The 18,580-nt window shown below is 44.7% G+C and overlaps 2 protein-coding genes across 2 annotated transcripts in view; both read left to right on the top strand.

The window, feature by feature from the left end:
* Positions 1-18,580, top strand: part of GRIN3A (glutamate ionotropic receptor NMDA type subunit 3A) — a 161,050-nt gene that overhangs the window by 131,006 nt on the left and 11,464 nt on the right. The gene's annotated exons all lie outside the window — the stretch shown is intronic.
* PPP3R2 (protein phosphatase 3 regulatory subunit B, beta) lies at positions 5,507-6,019 on the top strand. The gene has a single exon (XM_037035965.1). The coding sequence runs from the start codon at positions 5,507-5,509 to the stop codon at positions 6,017-6,019; it is 513 nt and encodes a 170-aa protein (XP_036891860.1).

Here is an 18,580-nt window from a genome sequence, read left to right as displayed (position 1 = left end):
GCCTGCAACCCAGGCATGTGCCCTGACTGGGAATCGAACTGCGATCTTCTGGTTCGCAGGCCCGCGCTCAATCCACTGAGCTACACCAGCCAGGGCTATCATATGGTTCTTAATGTGTTATTTATGACTTACTTCACTTAGCAAGATATTCTCAAGATCCATCCATGTTGTACAAATGGCAGTATTTCATCTTTTCTTATGGCTGAGTAGTATTCCACAGAATATATGTGCATTTTCTTTATCCAGTCATCTATGAATTAGCCAGTTTTTGCAGTAATTCCTTTCTTCCAACTCAGCTCTGAGGTTTCAGTGGGAAATAAGAACATGGCTTATACAAACCATTAGGCTGCCCTTTCCCCCAATCTTTGAAAAAAAAACAACAGTACTGTTTTCTTTAAATGTGGTCAAGGGTATTTCAAGTCAGCTTGGCGGGTAGGCAGTCTAGAGAACCACAGTCCTCCAGCTTTGTTTTCCCTCAGCCCACGTCATCATGAGGATGGCTTCTCTGTTGCTCTCTGGTTACTAAGTTTGAATTCTGATACCGAAAAACTAATTCCAGCAGGTGTCTAATTCCCTTGCTAATGACCAAGAAGACTAAGTCTCTCTTTTATATGCCAGAGATGTTTGGGACATACATTGTACCCAAAAGCACACACTGTCAATAGTTCTTGCCTTTCCCCTGGTTAAATTAAGTGAATTCATGAATATTTATGAATGTTATTTATTTACCATGCAACTAAAAGGTGTGAACAGGACTCAGACTGATTAAGACTATCGTGAGAGAGTCTTCCATTTTTCTCTAGATTTCCTTAAACTGAAATCTATGGGTGATCCCAGGAAACGGGTCTCCTCCTGAGGTATTGCCTGTGCTGAGTAGTTGCCTCGGGAGTCTGAAGATTCCAGGCTGGAAGTAATCAAAGCCTGGAAATGTGTCATCATTGCCATCTAGTGGCTGTGATGTGAGATGTCACAGAGCATCAGAAAAGCCATCTTTTTTGTTCCTCACAAAAGGCATTAACTGAGCCTAAGGATGTAATTGCCCCCATATTTCCTAACATCTAAGGCTTCTGAAGCTCCTTCCTCACCAAACAGCTGTGGTGGGATTTCAGCACATGTTGGTTGACAAAGCAGCATCGTGCGAGCACCCCCTTTACATGTCGTAACACAACTGAGGAATTTAGGTCCTGTATGGAATGATTGAACAGATGTGGCCCTCTCTTCAGTGTCCAGGGCCTGATCACACCATCTCTTCACTTTATCTAATACTACGCTCTCCCTCGACCTGCCTGTTCAACCACATTGGCCTTTAAGTTCCTCCTGCTTCACGTGCTCCCCCTACCCCAGGGCCTTTGCGCAGGGAGTTCCTTCTCCCCGGAACACTCTTCCCTGCCTCGAAAACACCCTGCTAGCTCCTCCTCTGTGAGATTTCGGCTCGATCACTAGTCCCCCGTGAAGACTGTGTGACTCTCTCTGACTGGATCAAATTCCTACTGCGTTCTCTCTCACCTGTAACACCACAGGCGCTTATTTAACATGTATGGGCGTGATAAAGCGACTAATGTGCAACTTTCCCACCACCCTGTAAGTTCCATGAGGACAGAGACGGCTTGGAAAGTGTCTGCTGTCGATCACTGTGTCCCTCTCATATATGAGATGCTCAGTAAGTGTTTGTGAAAAAAAAACCAAATAATTGAGTGCATCTGCATGTATATATATGCAAACAGTCTAGTAGAATTTTCCAGGCAAACCTAAAGTAGGCAGTGATGACACGTACTGTTTTCTACCCACCCTGTGCTATGCATTGAGTCTGATTCTTTATGTATTCTATCTCATTTATTCCTGAAAATGGTGTTACGAGTTAGCCTTTGTATCCTTGGTCTACAGATGAGCAAACAGTGACTCAGACAAATAACTCTGCCCATGATCAGAGGGTTATTAAATAGAAAAACTAGGATTGAAAAATCATACACTCTAAAGCTCATATTAAAAACTATCCCAGCATTACAAAAGAAAACCAGGCATAATGCTTTTAATCCTTTTGACTCTGCCCGACAAACATAAAAGACTGAGCAAATAACCCTTAAAGCATGTTGCTTGCTAAACCGTACATTTCTTAATGGCAAAACTATGTATTTCTAAAGGGACTGTGCCTCACTCACCTCAGAAAACCCCATTACCTGGCACAGAGCACGGCACATAGCGATGCTCGATGTTTTTGTCAGGTGGCTTTAAACTTGAAACAAAGTTGTTTACACCCAAAGAGGACAAAACACATACAGCCAGAGTGAAATTTCTGCTTCGGAAAACAAACAAAGGAGAGGAGAAGGAAAGGAAAGCAGACTAAGTGCACAACACATTAGGCACCTCCTGCGCACTGGCAGGCTATTTCAGATGCTTTTTTCAATGATCATTTTAGGCATCATCCCACCGAAACCTAAAATAACACTGTGCCGTCATTAGGCTATTCCGGCTTTGCAAATGAGAAATCTGATGCTCATGAAAGGTTTCAAACTCAGGGCTCTGGGCCCCACAGTCTGCATGGTGAGCAACCTCAGGGCAGACAGATGTTAAATATGGTGACCGGCAACATCACAGAAAGCAGAGAACTTCCAGCTAAAGGTCCAGGATTCCTGTAAAGCCACCAGAATGGCCTCGTACGAGCCTCAGGCCTCATCACTTACATTGCTATTGGTTTTATTTTCCAATGTCACACATTTTTGCACGTAATCATCTCGTAGTTCTTCATCTGAAAACTCTTCAGCGAGAAATAATTTGCAGAAATGGAAGGTCCATCGGGCTCCTGATTTCTTCCAAAGCAATCTGTCAACTCTTAATTTAGTTACCACAGTGAATGTCCCACTCTCGGGATCCCTCCACAGTTCTAAATGGAATTAGACCTTTTCCCATAGAAATGACTGAGATTAATGGCCAGAGAAAATCAAAACAATGGCAGTGAGTCCCATAATAATGCTGAATTGCAGGGTTTATGAAATGGGAATAATAGGGAGCTCAACCTCTCATTGACTGAAACGTCAGGTCCCGCATAACATTCCATCCTCCATGGGGCAAGAGTAAAGCAATTCTCGTTGCACACACAAATTATTTCAATGAAGTGGCACCATCTTCCCAATAATGTCTATTCAACCATTAAATTAATTAACTCGGGACAATATCTCTCCTCTTACGTAACATTTCTGTATGCATCCTCTCATCTCACTCATACAATAGCCACGTGTGGTAGATAAAGCAGGTATAATTATTATCACCTTTTGCAGATGAGGACACTGAGGCAGGGACAGTAAATAGCTCCCCTAAAGGCTGACAGCTAATAGAGGCAGAGTAGCACCTTGGAACCTGGTCTGTTAATTCCTATGCTCCCCCCACGACCCCTTGGAGACGTCCTACTAACACACCCTCGTCGAGGGATACACTGACTGAAAGTTTCCACACTGATGACTCCTTTCTAAATGACGGCCATCAAGGCATTTATGCAGGAGAAAGTCAGCGAGGATTCCATCAGCGTGCCTGCTGGGCCAGCGAGGTCGGTCCCTGGATTCCTCAAGCCTGCAGTGGAAAGCGTGCAGTCAGTACCAAAGAATGCTGCCCTGGAGGAGCCAAAGTCAAAAACACGGAGAGCATGAGCAGAACACTGTGAACAATGTGTGAGTTGTGTTCATTCCACGGATGTAACGTGCACTGAGTTCCCAGGTGGCCAAGTCTTCTTTCTAAGGCGTCGTCTCCACCAGCAGTGTGAATAGTAATAAAATTAGTGAGAATAATAATCATTCAGCCTATTTGCCAATGTCACCTTTAATCCTCACATGGGTATACAAAATGCATTACTAGCTACATTTTACAGATGAGAGACTTATATTAAGCAACTTATGCAAGGCCAGATTGCTACGAAGTTGGACAGCTAAGATTTGATGCTGGGTCATCTGATTTTAAATTATTTTTGAATAATGCTTCTTTCAGATCTAGTTAATTCAGGCGGTCTTGATAGTAAGTCAGTTATTGAATATTTTAGCCTCCAAACTTCTCCTTTTCTCTTAAACTGTCTAGAGCCGATGGTAAGGTATCCCTATGGCTTCAGGCCAGTTTCAACACGGTTACCTTGAGACTGGTATTTTGGCTGAACTGAAGCACAGAGAACATGCCAGCATTTTTTAAATGAAGGAATTTTTGCCCCCTTCAAATTAATTTTTAAAAAATATTTTTATTGATTTGAGAGAGATAGAGAGAGAGATGTCCATTTATTGTTCCTCTTATTTATGCATTCATTGGTTGCTTCTTGTATGTGCCCTGACCAGAGATTGGCCTTGCAAACTTGGAGTATCGGGACAATGCTCTGACCAACTGAGCTATCTGGCCAGGGGCACCTTCCAACTGACTTTGGGGCCTGGGGTTCCCCCAGGTCCGTTTGAACTCTATTGTTCTCGAACCAAATGGATTTCTTGTGCATTTGGAGTAACTGATGTGTTCCTAAAAGAAAAGGGAATATGGTGGCATGTGATATCAGTCTTCAACAAAAAGCACCTATCAGTGGGAGGAAGGGAGAGAGTGGGATAGCCTAGGGGCCAGCGTCACTCGGCACACGGCGTCACCAGCCTTCACTGGCACACTGCAGCCGTGCCCCAGAGTGCTCTGCAGGACAGCCAACAAGCACATGGACTGTGCACGAGACGATGGACTCAAAGGGACAGCGTGACAGAGGCTATGCTTTTGGTGCCTTTGTCTTGAAGGATGCCCCCAACCGGGCATTGTGTGCCTTCGTCAGGCACAAGCTACGACCTGTGGCGTGTGATCCGTTTAAGACTGACTTCTCTGTGATATGTGAACAGCCTCCTACAAAGACCGTGAACCCCCTGTCCTGAAAAGGCCCAGTGACCAATCCTGGCTTCCCCTGGTGGAGAATTTAGGGGATAAATAACGTCAGCAGTTTGACGCATTCTCTCTCCTAGTGCTTACACCAGGCCGGGAGGGTGACCGCTAGGAGCCCCTGACTGCAGCTCGCTAGGTCATCAGCGTGCATTTATGAAGCAGGTTCTGTACGTCTGGCCCTGTGCTGGGGGTGCTGCGGTGAGCAGTACCAATCAGCCCCTGCCGCCCCCCGCCCCCCGGAGTTTATAGTGTAAGGAGAAAAGGAAAACTGAGGAAGTGCGAAAGGAAGAGCAAGGAAGACAGAGGTTATCCATGAAACCTACTAGGACCTGAGAGCAGGAAGAGTGGAGCGTAGCGGGCTCTCAGCTTCCTCCTCTCCTGTCCTACCATCTCCTCTGCCCTGCAAGGCACCCCCTCCCATCCTGTCTCCCCTCTTCTCCCCATTCTCTTTCACCACCCCCCATGCTGGCCAGCTCCCAACGCCCGCCTATGTCATGGTCCCCTGGTGGAGCCCCGCGAGCGGCCCCACCAGGTCCTACCCTACCCGCCTCGCAACTGTCCCCGCGCGAGCCGGGCGCAGCCACCGACCGGCCCTGCGCCCCTGGGATCGGGCTGGGCGTCCGCAATGGGCAATGAGGCCAGCTACCCCGTGGAGATGTGCTCCCACTTTAACCATGACGAAATTAAAAGGCTGGGCAAGAGGTTTAAGAAGCTGGACTTGGACTCTTCGGGTGCCCTGAGCGTGAACGAGTTCATGTCCCTTCCCGAGCTGCAGAAGAACCCGTTGGTGCAGCGAGTGATCGAGGTTTTTGACACCGACGGCAACGGAGAGGTGAACTTCGAGGAATTCATCATGGGGACCTCCCAGTTCAGTGTCAAGGGAGACGAGGAGCAGAAGCTGAGGTTTGCGTTCCGCATCTACGACATGGATAAAGACGGGTACATCTCCAACGGGGAGCTCTTCCAGGTGTTACACATGATGGTGGGGGGCAGCCTGAAAGACTGGAAGCTCCAGCAGCTCGTGGACAAAACCATCATCACCCTGGACAGGGACGGCGACGGGAAAATATCCTTCGAGGAGTTCCGAGCTGCCGTGGGGGGCTTGGAGGTGCACAAGCAGTTGGTGGCCGCTGTGTGAGTGTGTGGGAGCCCCGCCCAGCGCTGCCTTGCACTTCTCTGTCTCTTTCAAGATCAGCTCAAGACGCCCCACCCCTGTCTTTCTGGCTTCTTTCTCTTTGTAAAGCCGCATTTTCTGACACCAGCCTCGTGACCAACTGGTGTTAATTCTTCTCGCAGACTCAGGGTGACACCTGAAGGAGCCTGGTGGGGAAGGGCTTTGATAAACGTCTTTTTCTTTGTCTTGATTCACAGTCCACACTAGAAAGATCCACGAAGAACTTTAAAAGTTCAAAAATAAGGAGATATCTTTGCCTTTCCGTCTCATGATTTTACATATGGGAAATACTTGTGCAGTTCAAATCCCAATTTCGGCTAACAGTTTTCTTTTACTTGTGGTGTTTAGGTGTCTTTTGACAGATAATTTCCCCTTGTTAGCAGCAGGAACGCATATTTTTCTCATGCCTGAGCACCTTTGAATCACCTCTCTCTGGGCAACAAAACCCATCGTTCCCTTTCCCGGGCTGCATCCCACTCCCCATAATGCATCTGGAAATCCGGGAGCCCATCTTGAGGGTTGGGAATGCAGTCGAGGCCCCTCGTGTTCCTTTGCTCCAGCTCCCAGGCACAACAGGTCTCAGGGCTTGGGCGAGAAATATTAAGCCTGACTAAGTGCCCCACGCAGCTGTCAGCCTCAGTGACAGTGGGTCTTCAAGGCTGGCTGTCCACCCTGGTATGAAGTTCCGTTAAAGGGCTTGCAGTCAAACAAGGCAGGAACCATTCTGGAAAGCTCTCTCACCTCCAGTACTCAGCCCCACGCCCGCAGGTGAGGATGGGGCAGGTTCCGTGCCCTTCCTCCCCAGGCCGAGGCGGTGAAGATTCTGCAGGCAGTGGGCTCTCCCCAGGATGCTGAAGTGGCAGTGGTCCCAGGAGGTCAAGGGCGAGTGGGCAGATCCCTGCAGCAGGGAATGCAGTCTGCACTAGCTCGGCTTAGTTTCAAAAATCAGACCTGGGGCCTGGCAGGGAAACTGAGGGTTGGGAATGCAGTCGCCCATCCCAGGAAACCATTTCTCTAACATAACATTCATCCCAGAGGTTCTCACACCCTAATAAGCCTGCAGCCAAAGCATGTGCTGCAGGGGAAGGTTCACAGGGCGAGGGCCAGTGGGTGTGCATCTCTCCCCGGCTTTGAGGTCAATGACATCATGTCGATAGCTGGAAATCAGCCATGGTGGGAATAGTACATTCCAGAAGAAAGCAGAAACTCTGGGATGGTTGGGTTGGTTTTGCTTGTTTTGGAGAGCAGTGTACCAGTAAGTACAGCGCTGCCTATACCCCAGCCATGACCAGCTCTCTGAGGTCGTGCTTCACCCCACCCCAGTGGACCACTCCCCATGGAAGGTGCCGGAGGCTCTATAACACAGGACAATGAAACGCACTCTCCCTACACATTCTTAGCCAAGAGACAAAACACAGGTGATTTCCCTCAGGACAAGGAAGATCCATTTCAAGGATATCCTTATGTTTTGAAGAAGATAGAAGCTAGTCTTAGAAGGAAAAAAAAAGTAGGAAAGATCATTCCACAGATTTAATTGCTGTCAGCATAACCGATCCATCAAGGCATCCTGCCACACTTTTTAATTGCTTACTTAGGAACCACAAAGAACAGAAGTCCTTGTCCCTTTAGCTCATGTGTATAGCTCTAAGAAAATGTGTTAACAATCATTAAACGCCCCCAACTCTGTAGTGATATGTGAGCCATACTCCTAGTGCAGGGTAACATAGTTATAAGACTCAGACACACCTGGGTTTGGATTCAGTTCCAACTGGATTTTTATTACAGTCACTTCTTATTAGCTGTGTGAGTATGAGCAAGTTAATTAACCTCTCTGTGTCATTCCTCCTACATCCCAGTGTTGTTTTGAGGATTCAAAAACACAAAACATGTAAAAAAGAGAGAGCGAGATAAAGTGCTTGGAGCACAATGGGTTCATTCTACTGATTTCCTTCTCTTCCCCCTCCCTCCACTTCTATTAGATACACACGTAAGAGAGACAGGAAGTATATTTATTCCTTTAGAGCCCTTACTTAGTACTTAGCCACACCCACTCTATATTTGATTGGACATTTGTGTGATCCTAATCCAGAAAGAAAACAATGGCAAGGTCCTCCTACCTCCCCATTTGCAGAGGAGACAGAAGAATTTTCAATTGGAGAAAGTCTGAGAGAGAGATGCTCTCTCATTCCCACTCAGCCCTTTTGACTTTATGGAGGAAACTGCACAAGGAAAGTGAACATACGTAGCCAGATGACCCCCCCAAAAAAGACATTATTGATATACTCTGTAATGTGCACAGTGAAATGCGGAAAATTTATAATTATGGCCAAGGGTTAGAAACATGTGAGGTTACCTAGTCAAATCTAAGAAGGAGAAGGAAAATATTTCCACTCTAGAGTGGTTAGAATTAAGCCAACTCCTCCATCAGTCTACTTAGGATAGTTACCCAAGGCTTTAGGGGCAATAACCTTGAACTGAGAGCCTGTGTCTTGCTTCAGCAATGGGAAAGATTTGATTTATATGGCTTTGGAGCAAGAAAGATCATATTTCCTTCCAAGTTAGAATGCTTTGATTTTTCTCTCTGTTACTGGTTGCCAGCAAATACAGTTCTGTACAACCTGGGGTGAGATAAATAGTAAACAGTTATTGAACAACTGTCCCAGATGCTGTTACATTTGTTGTATCACTTCATCATTATAACAGCACTGTGAAGTGGGTGCCACCATCTCAGTTCTGCAGATGATTCTGCAGAGAGATCTAGAAACTTCTCCCAGGTTTCCCTGCTGGGTAGTAGCAAAGCAAGGACTTGACCCAGCCTTTCTGACCCCAAACGCTGAGCTTTTCCCACCTCACAGAATTGTCTGTTTTTTCGGTTCCTAAATTTACCTGCCTCAAATTATTCTGATAGTCTTGTAAATGTAATCAAATCAAGCCTCAATTTTCGCATAAGAGGTGACTCGCTTGTCAAGGAACCCGCCTCTTTGGTTCTGTGTATTACAAACACCACACATGTATTCGGCAAAGCAGTCTTGAATCACTTTCCACCTTCATCTCATCTTGAAAACGATTGACAGTATTTAGATTAAACTGATACCAGCAACCAATGCCCACTGGGGCTATAGAAATCAGAAACAATATGTTCTTATGAATCCTGTATTAACCAATTGTGTCTGTTCTCTACCATATGTTGCGATCTCCAAGCAGTAGGCACTTCATCTTTTGAAACATAGGAAAAAATATGGAACTAGAACAGTTGGTTTATCCTCTAAGTCTATGAAACTTCAGAAGAATTCTCAAGGAGAAACCTCCCAGGAATTTTTTTAAATTATAAATTCTATTCTTCACTTTTGCTATTGATTCTCTCTGTTAGAATGTAGAATAGGTAGTTATTCTTGACTACCACCTTTTATCTATTTAGCATGACTTGAAAAGGTGAGGTTTTTTTTTAATGTTTGATTTATTTTTAGAGAAAGGGGGAGGGGATGAGAAAGAGAAGGAGAAAAACATCAACATGTGGCTGCCTCTCAAACACCCCGCACCAGGGACCAGGCCCACAACCCAGACATACACCCCGACTGGGAATTGAACCAGGGACCCTCTGCTTCATAGGCTGGCACTCAACCCACTGAGCCACACCAGCCAGGGCAGGAGAAGTGTTTTAAGGCAAGGTGGTATCATACAGAGAAGTCAGCCCCCTAGACTGAGAATCAGAACTGGACCCCTCTACACTCACAGTGGGACCACAACTATCCTGCTGGCCAGACACTGTATGAATAGCAGCAAATCGTGTGTCAGCTGTAAAGGCAACAGCCGGATCATCATAAAAAACCATAACACTGAAAGGACACAGCCACAAAGCTGTATGGATCAAAGGATACCATCTGACAGCTCACAGGCTAACTCTGACCCAGAAAGAGATCGTTTTGTTGTTAGTTTTACAAAGTGTTTCTTCTCACAATTTTTTTATTTCCCAATATTTGTAAAATTTGAGGATTTTTTAGAAGTAAAAATTAAAATTAGCGTAAAGGAACAGAGGCCACACCAGGATGGGGTGGCCTTTTTTTGGCTAAAGTACCTCTGAAGCGTGGGCTGAAATTTAAGTCACAATGAAGAAAAATTAATGTGTTCCATTCTTCAGTACAAAGCTTTAAGATGAATCAAAGTCTTCGTTGTTTCTCAAAAATAAAACAACTGGTCATAAAACATTAATTCCAACAAATGATATTTTTTAACAACTGCAATAACAAAAGAGTTTACCATAATGTAAGCACCGCTGCATAAAATTTCAAACCTCTGTATAATAAAATCTAACAAAACAGAGCTAACAAGAAAACTTAAAAATGAAGAAACACAGCGTGTTAGGAAAGGGGTGATGAGCTTTTTTCAAACTTTTCTGAAATGCGTAATTGGGCAATGGATATAAATATGTGATTCATACAAAAGGAGATCAGGAAAACATTTAAAACTAGCCTCACTCATTGCATAAGTACGAATGAGAATATTTAAAGCAAGAAACAAGGATTAATCATAAAGCAGGGCCACTGAGGATGTGAGCATCTGACCTGGGGGCACCTTGGGCAGCGTGGGCATGGTCCTCATTCTTCCCAGGGGCTGTTTTCCACCCACCAAGTGTCAAAACAGTGACATCATCTGACCTGCTAACCCCACCCATTGCAACAGAGATCTCAAAAAAAGAATAAAAAGCCCTGGCTGGTGTAGCTCAGTGGATTGAGCACGGGCCTGCGACTCAGACGATCGTGGTTCGATTCTCAGTCAGGGCACATGCCAGGGTTGCAGGCCAGTTCCCAGCAGGGGACTCACGAAAGGCAACCACACATTGATATTTCTCTCCTCTCCTTCCCTTCCCCTCTAAAGATAAATAAAATCTTTAAAAAAAGAATAAAAAATCATTTCAAAATGCTGTACACAGAAGATTTTTGATGGTAGCAATATTGATCACGTATATAAATAAATAATATTATAGAAAATTAAGCACCTGGTAGTTTGGGGGGTAGTTAAGTCAGTTAGTATAAAACAATAGGTTGTAGATAAAGCTCCTAAAATAAATAAAATGACTATGAAACCACATATAATTTTAGAAAATAATATTAATTATTTTAAGAAGTATAATGATTAGACATTAGGTTTACAACTCTGGAAAATATCTACGCCTATGATCATAACTCAGAAGAGGAACTCAAGAATTAACAGTAATTGTTTATAAAAATGAAGACTTGAAAATAGTTATTAGAATAACCATAACTATAAACAGATTATGGTTAATTATCTCAAATTTGCTTTTTGGAATTTTTTCTGAGTTGTTTTAATAATAAATTAAGATTTTTTTTTTCAAAAGGCTGCACTATGGAGCTAATGCAGCAAATTAAACACCATGTCGAAGGCTAAAAGATGGTTGCCCAAGCCCCAAGGGACACAGGACAGAGAGAAGTCTCTCCTCAGCCACAGGGGCGGTGCTGGGGGATGCGCTGATTCTAGGTTGGACAAGGTGGCCCAGCCCCCAGGGCCTGGGGAGTGATGGGAAGTTCCCTGACTGCAGCCCCTGATGGCTGCACATTATTGCTCTACATTATTTTGCTTATCCAAATGTGTGAGTACCATTCACTTCATTCATGCCATTTCTCCCTGGATTTTGCAAACCATCTCCTGTTTTGCTTCCTTTGTTACATGTGATTTTTCAATTCGTATCTATCAAAGAGGAAACTCCAGATTTGCTGAGTGAAGGTCTTCTTCCTCCCTTTTCATGACTTGTTAAATTATTTTTAGACATCCCAAACAATTACACTGTACAATCTTACCCGACTCTCTCCAGCCAAGTAAACTCTGGAAGCTGTCCTTGGCACCGAGGAAGCCCACACCTCACGCCTGTCTCCACCTTCTATCTCTCCCTCACAAAGGGCCACGTGTATGGACACAAAAATGAATCTGACTAATGTTATTGAGCTAAGATTCTTGTGGGCAAAACAGTGGGTTGGCAAAAAATAAAAATCAATTCTTTAAAATTAGAAACAGCATATGCCTCCTCCTCCCTCAGCTTCCAAGTATCCAGGAGAAGTCAATATTTCAGGAGCTCCATAGCCTTTCTTTTCTTTACCTCTCACTAAAACCATTATTCCTCCCTTACCCCCACTCTCTTATTAAAGAACAAGAAAATTGTTTTGAACACCGAGATTTGGTTTTACAGACTTAGAGACGAGATCATACAAAGTTTAATGCATGAGATCACTGAAAAATAAAGTGATTTCCCCTAGTTCTTGAAGTCATTTTGCTCTGGGACAAAGTACTTAATAGACACTGGAAATCTTGAGAGTGATTACACCTAATTCCTTTTCAGGTGCACATTTTATTTAATAAGCATTTATTGAGCACCTGCTATACACCCAACCTGTGGAAGCACGCAAAGAAGGGAAAAGCCGCACCTGTCAGAGAAATCTCTCCAGAACAGGCTCACACAGCCATTGCAGCGTTCTGCATGAGAAGTCAAACCTATCTCAAAAAAGATTATAGTCACACCTCAGAGCTAAAGAGGTTTAAACCCTGTAAGCGGTCTATCAGCTCAGATTCTTTGGTTGCAAGCAACAGATTCATTTAAACAAGAAAAGGATTATTAAAAAAAATAATGTTTTGAAGTGAAAAAAAAAAGAGTAACTGAGGATGCTACAGGAACCACAGGATCCAGGGAAGTTAGTCGCAGGAAGTAGGAGACTGTCTTTTAGGCAGTGACAGTGCATTCAGCTCCAGCCTCTTTCAACGCCAAAGGTCTCTGTTTCCAATGCAAATTGGTTTACTTGGGTCACAGGCTTGGCCTGGTGTGACCAAATGTTACTGTAAGTAGTTAGCTAATTATCAATAAGAGAGGAAATTAGATGTTGAGCTTAATAAACAGGGGAACATGAACCTGTTGGCTTCACCAGGAAGCCACAGCCTCACATGCACCCCAGGGGATTACAGCTTTCTCTGCCCAGGGGATTAACCCTCCTCCCATCCCCCTTCTCCCATACAGGATTGTTGCGGGGTACAGAGGGAGATTCAGGACCTTAGAAGCTTGTCAGTCTAACTAGGGGGTGTGGACCCAACCAAAGCCCACAAAAGCTGGGGAAGTTGATTGGTTCTTTCCAAACCCAAGTTTATATAATCTCGGGGGAACAAAGGAGCTCTTCCGCTTTCTTGCTCTTGACGCACACTCACCCAGTTTGTTGGCATGTGTGGTCTCTCTCCCAGCGGGAGCAGCGACCAGGGCCTGTAGCAGATGGCATGGGCTCCAAAAGAAACTGGACACTAGCTTTTGCTTTGGTCTTGCTGAGGACACAGTTGGACTTTCTGCACAGCAGGACAGACAGAGATGGGGGGACATGGCAAACCCAGGGGCAGATTTCCAACTGAAAAGGCCATATTGCCACACCACAGTCCCTCATGTGTGGGTCCTTGGAATGCTACCCTTGTGATCCCATGGAAGAGCCTGATTTCCACCAACAACCCAAGGAGTGGAGAGTCTGACTGGTAAACACACCAAGAACATGATGCGGAGAAGGGCAGCTCCCCTAAGAAAGGATCCTAAGCACAAAAAATCAATACAACACACTTCCAACATAAGCCTGCTGAATGACTGCATCTAATCCTCAATTTCTTACTCTATTAATTGTAAATATATTTTCCATTTAGGTTCCCACATTAGGTCCTCAAATTGATGAACACTGGCATGAGGAAGTCAGGACGGCAAGTTCCCCTTGACACCCCTTTCTTCCCTTGGAGAAGCCTCTGTTTTCTCACCTATCAGTTGAGAATATCCATCCATATCTTCCTTCCTCACAGAGTTATTCTAAAAATCTCCTGAGACCTATGAAAGTATTTGGGGGGGAAGACATACGTGTATTTTACTATATCATACAAACACATTTGTAAATTAATATTATGCAAAAAGATTCTAGCTCTCATATTCTGTCATCTATTCCTTCAAAAAATTTATTGAAAATCTAGTAAGTGCTACTCAGTATACCAGATAACCAGGGGGCATACACTGAACAAAAATGGACGAGACCCCTGGCTTCTTGGAGGCAATCCCTGGAAGGCAACTGATCGACATTTTCCTCTCAGACTGATGTTTCTTTCTCTCTCCTTCTCCCTCCCTTCCCCTCTCTCTAAAAATAAATAAATAATTTTAAAGGAAATAGGTAATAAACAAATAGATATTCTGTTGGGAGAAAAATAAAGGAAGGTAAGGGAGATAGACTGTGTCCAGGAAAGACGGAGAAGAGGAAGGCAGGATTTCCTTTGTAACCATGGTGGTCAGGGTAGACTTCACTGATCAGTGACATTTGAGCAGAGACCTGAAGAAAAGGAGGCGAGGAGTAATGCTGATTCCTGATGGAAGAGTTTACAGGCAGAGAGGACAGAAAACGAAGACCCTCGAGCAGGAAACTGCTCAGTAGATTTAAGGAGAAGTGACGAAGCCCACACGGCTGACAAGTCAGAGAAGGTTGTAAAATTAGAATGCGTGGGGCTAAATCACATAAGGTCTTCTAGGCCATTGTAAAAACCTGACACGTCTTCTGTGTGAGATGGAGAATCATCGCTGGGCACTGGGCACAAGACTGACATATTTTGAGTCATTCTGGCTGCTATGCAAAAGACAGGCTGCAGGGGCCAGGGAGCCAATTAGGAAGGCATTTTTGAAGAGACCAAGAGAGCGATGATGGTGCCTTGGACCAGCCAGGGTGGTTGGTGGAGGAGGTAGGAAGTCATCATATTCTAGACATACTTCAAGGGTAGAGTCCACCATATCTGCAGACACACTTGGTACGGGACACTAGAGAAAGAGGGAAGTCAAAGTTGGCTCTAAGGTCTTTGGCCTGAGCAACCACAAGGATGGAAATGTGTTAAAATGGGCAAGACTGTGTGTGGAGCAGATTTCAGGGGAGAAGTTAGGAGTTTATTTTGATGTGTTAAGTTTGAGATGTCTGTTAGATACTCACATAGCAAGGCTGAGTCAGGAGTTGGGTAAGATCTAAATTTGGGAGTCATTGGCACATAGGTGGCATTTGAAGCCACGAGTCTGGATAAGAAAGTGAGTGTAGCTAGGTCACCAAAGGCCTGCCAGTGTTTTATGTTCAGAAAGATGGGGAGGAACCAGGAAGCAAGACTGATGTATAATAAAAAAAAGAGGTATCCCAAGAACAGTGAAGAAAATATATCGAAGAATATTAAATAATCAACAGTGTCTGGGCTGATACATGAATAAGGTGAAAACTGACGAGTGGATTTGGCAATGTGAAGGTCACTGATGGCTTCCATGGGTGTTGTTTAGGTAACAAGTAGGGACGAACGCCTGTTGGAGCAGGTCAGGGAAAGAGAATGGGCAGTGAAAGTAGTAGAGGGCTCGTTAGAGGACCAGAGAAACTGCGTAGTTGCTGTGCGTTGGGAGGTGTGGACTGGGAGCCAGGCAGGCTTAGTTCGTAGGACTCAGGCAGTCACATCCAAGGCACTTGATGAGTGAAATACTTTACAACTGCACAAACCTGCTGGAGGTTTGAGAACTAGTCAGTTATCTAACCAGCTTTCAATGTTTCTAGCATCTACATCGGAGCAGGACTCAAAGCAAGGTCTGGGCAGCAACAAAATTGGCGGTCCCAGCCTCTGCCTGTGAGTGGGAGCACTGGAGATCTGGGCAGAGACCCCTCCCTTTATCTGACTCTAGTTTGTTCCAGAAAATGTGTTAGCTACTGAATTTCCAGAGGGCGGGGGTCCTTCCCATTACTCTAGAAGGGGAAAACAATAAAGCATTCCCACTTCCACTAAAATCCAACCAGCTTCCCTAAATATCACTAAAATATTCTTAGGCACCTTATAGATGTTTAATGTCTCGTGCACGATGCATGGATTGTCCGGTGGGGCAATCTACCAAGGATTTCTGCATAGCACAAAGCAGTTAGGACACCATTCTTTTTAATATTTAATTCCTGGGTATTCGTAGGTTCAGTGTGCAGGGTGTGTTTTCCTCCATAGTGCAATGCACATGTGCTTACTGTAAAGGAACAATAAAATAAAATATTAAGGAAACATAAGTATAAATAAATAACATTTAGCAAAATAAAGTGAGCACATAAGGTAAATTTTTGAATGATTCCTTTTTTAAAAGATTTTATTTATTTATAGAGAGAAGGGAAGAGAGGGAGAAAGGGAGAGAAGCATTGACGTGAGAGAGAGACATTGATCGGTCGTCCCCAACCGAGGATGGAACCCACAACCCAGGCATGGGCCCTGACAACTTTTCACTTTGTAGGATGACACCCAACCTACTGAGCCACACTGGTCAGGGCTGAATGGTTATTTATTGATTAAAGAGTTATCTGAGATTGGGTGAGCTGCAGCGAGCTTGCGAAGGACAAAAGGAAATCATAAATGACTGAGACTTCTCCCTGGCTAAACCTTGGGGTAGTCTTCTCTCCTCGACACTGGGGACCTCAGGAGCGTGTGGCTGTGAGCTATCCGATGAAGTGGCAGGTGAAGCGATGAAGAAAATAAAAAGCATACTGTTGTTTGCATCTCTTTGCTTTCATTTATGCAGCTCTTGATGACACGAGTCTGGGCTTTGATTGCAAATCTGAATGCGATGTTTCTTCTCCTGTCACAACTGCAATCATCATTTTGTCTGCCTCACTTAAACTTATGTTACAGATCTGACATCGAGTATTCACTGCTCCTCCCCTTCTTTTTCCTCTCACCAACGATACATGGCAAGTTGCACCAGTTTCATCTCATTAGAAAACCAGTTCTCATGTGACGGCATGGGCCAGGTGCACACGACGATGCACAGCACACTGACCTTGTGGGCCTCGGGGACGAGCAGCGAGTGACAGCTGCAGCCGTACGTCTTATCACTCAGGCTCAGTCACAATTTAAACATTTCTATTGGCACTCCCAGGCAGAGTATAGTAGGTTTTCAGTTAGGATGCTGAGCTTTGAATACAAATGTTTGCAAGTTGTCATAGGGAACAAAGTGCAGACAGCCAGGGATCTGTCAACGGTGTGTGGGCTTTGGCCTCAGACAGATCTGGATCCACAGCCCGGCTCCCCACTGGTTAGCTGCATGATCCTGGGTTAGGTCATTAATCTCTGTGAGACTCAATTTTCTCAGATGTGAAATGGGGATAATGATATTTAATGTACAGGGTTATAAGGTCAAAGGACCCCACTGGTGTCTGGTACACATATTATATGCCAATTTAAAAAAAGTAACTATTGATATTTCTATTTGTCTATTGGTGTGTGGGTGTAAACAACAGAAATTTAAAGGAAGAGCTGTATAAAATAAACTGGATGCAGCCTATTTGTTGTTGAGGTAACAAGAGGAAAACGAGACTATTGTGCACAAGAGTACAGACGATTCATGGTGACTACCAGAGGAGAAGGGGAGTGGGGAAAGGTCAGCAGGAGGAGGGGGGCAGGGGATAAATGGTGATGGGAGGCTTGACTTGGGTGGTGAACACACAACACCACACACAGATGATGTGTTATAGAGCTGTACCCCTGAAACCTATATAATTTTATTAACCAGTGTCACCCCAATAAGCTCAATTTAAAATAATAAAAAATAACAAAAGAGTCAATAAATAAAGGGAAGATGACTCACTATAAGTTACATTTTTCTTCCTTATCTTGGCAGAGCCTTTAAAAAGCAGTGCCAGTCTATTTACTGTTTTGCCAAATGGTTAATGATGTTTATGCTAAAGTCCAAAGCAACTTGCCTCCGTTTGCTCTTCATCCATAGCAGTAACAACACATCGAACCCTTCTGTGATGACTAGTTCCTGTATATGTTACAACAGGTCCAGGCCAAAAGTTATTTCCAAACACATTTGTAAGTACTTTCTGGAGGTCAAGGTTAGATGTTGTTTACCACCTGTAGAGAGATGTCCCAGGAAAAGCTCTCACATCTATGTAGCCCTCAGGGCCCAGTACACCTCCTTACCCTATCCTAGGCCAGCATGCCTTGTTCCCTAGGGTGGGCTTCCACCTGCATTCTCAGGTGGTCTGCCTAGTCCTCCTGCCTGTGTCCCCGTCTCCAGGACCTGGTGCCTGTTCTACGCCCTTGCTCACCTGTAGTCATTCGTTCACCAGGGATCCCAGCCCCCATCTTCAAGCCAGAGTCACGGCCTGAAGTAGTGTGTCGTGCAGGAAACGAGATTCCATGCCCTGGCCTCCACCAGTGCCTGAGACCTCCAAGCTCTGCCTTTGAACTCTGCCTTCTCGATACACTTCCTGGAATACCCAGGAACTCTAGCCAGGCCTGAACCATACCTGGCTGGCTCTCTCTCCTGGACTGGGAGTGGAGGTGGGGAGAAAGAAAGAAAGGAAAATCCCTTCAAAAGGATGGGAGGATTGCCCACATCAGTCAATGATGTGATTACAAGGGTAGGCTCTGGAACCAGGCTGCCTGGGTTCAAACCTCGGCTCTAACCTTTACTAGTTATGTGGCCTTGGACTCGTTATTTAACTCCTTTGTTCCTAA

Source organism: Sturnira hondurensis, unplaced genomic scaffold, assembly GCF_014824575.4.
Source record: "Sturnira hondurensis isolate 20B ecotype Veracruz unplaced genomic scaffold, ASM1482457v3 Scaffold0022566, whole genome shotgun sequence".
Lineage (NCBI taxonomy): Eukaryota > Metazoa > Chordata > Mammalia > Chiroptera > Phyllostomidae > Sturnira > Sturnira hondurensis.
Note: the sequence above shows the minus strand (reverse complement) of the source record. Positions and strands in the feature narration are given on the sequence as shown.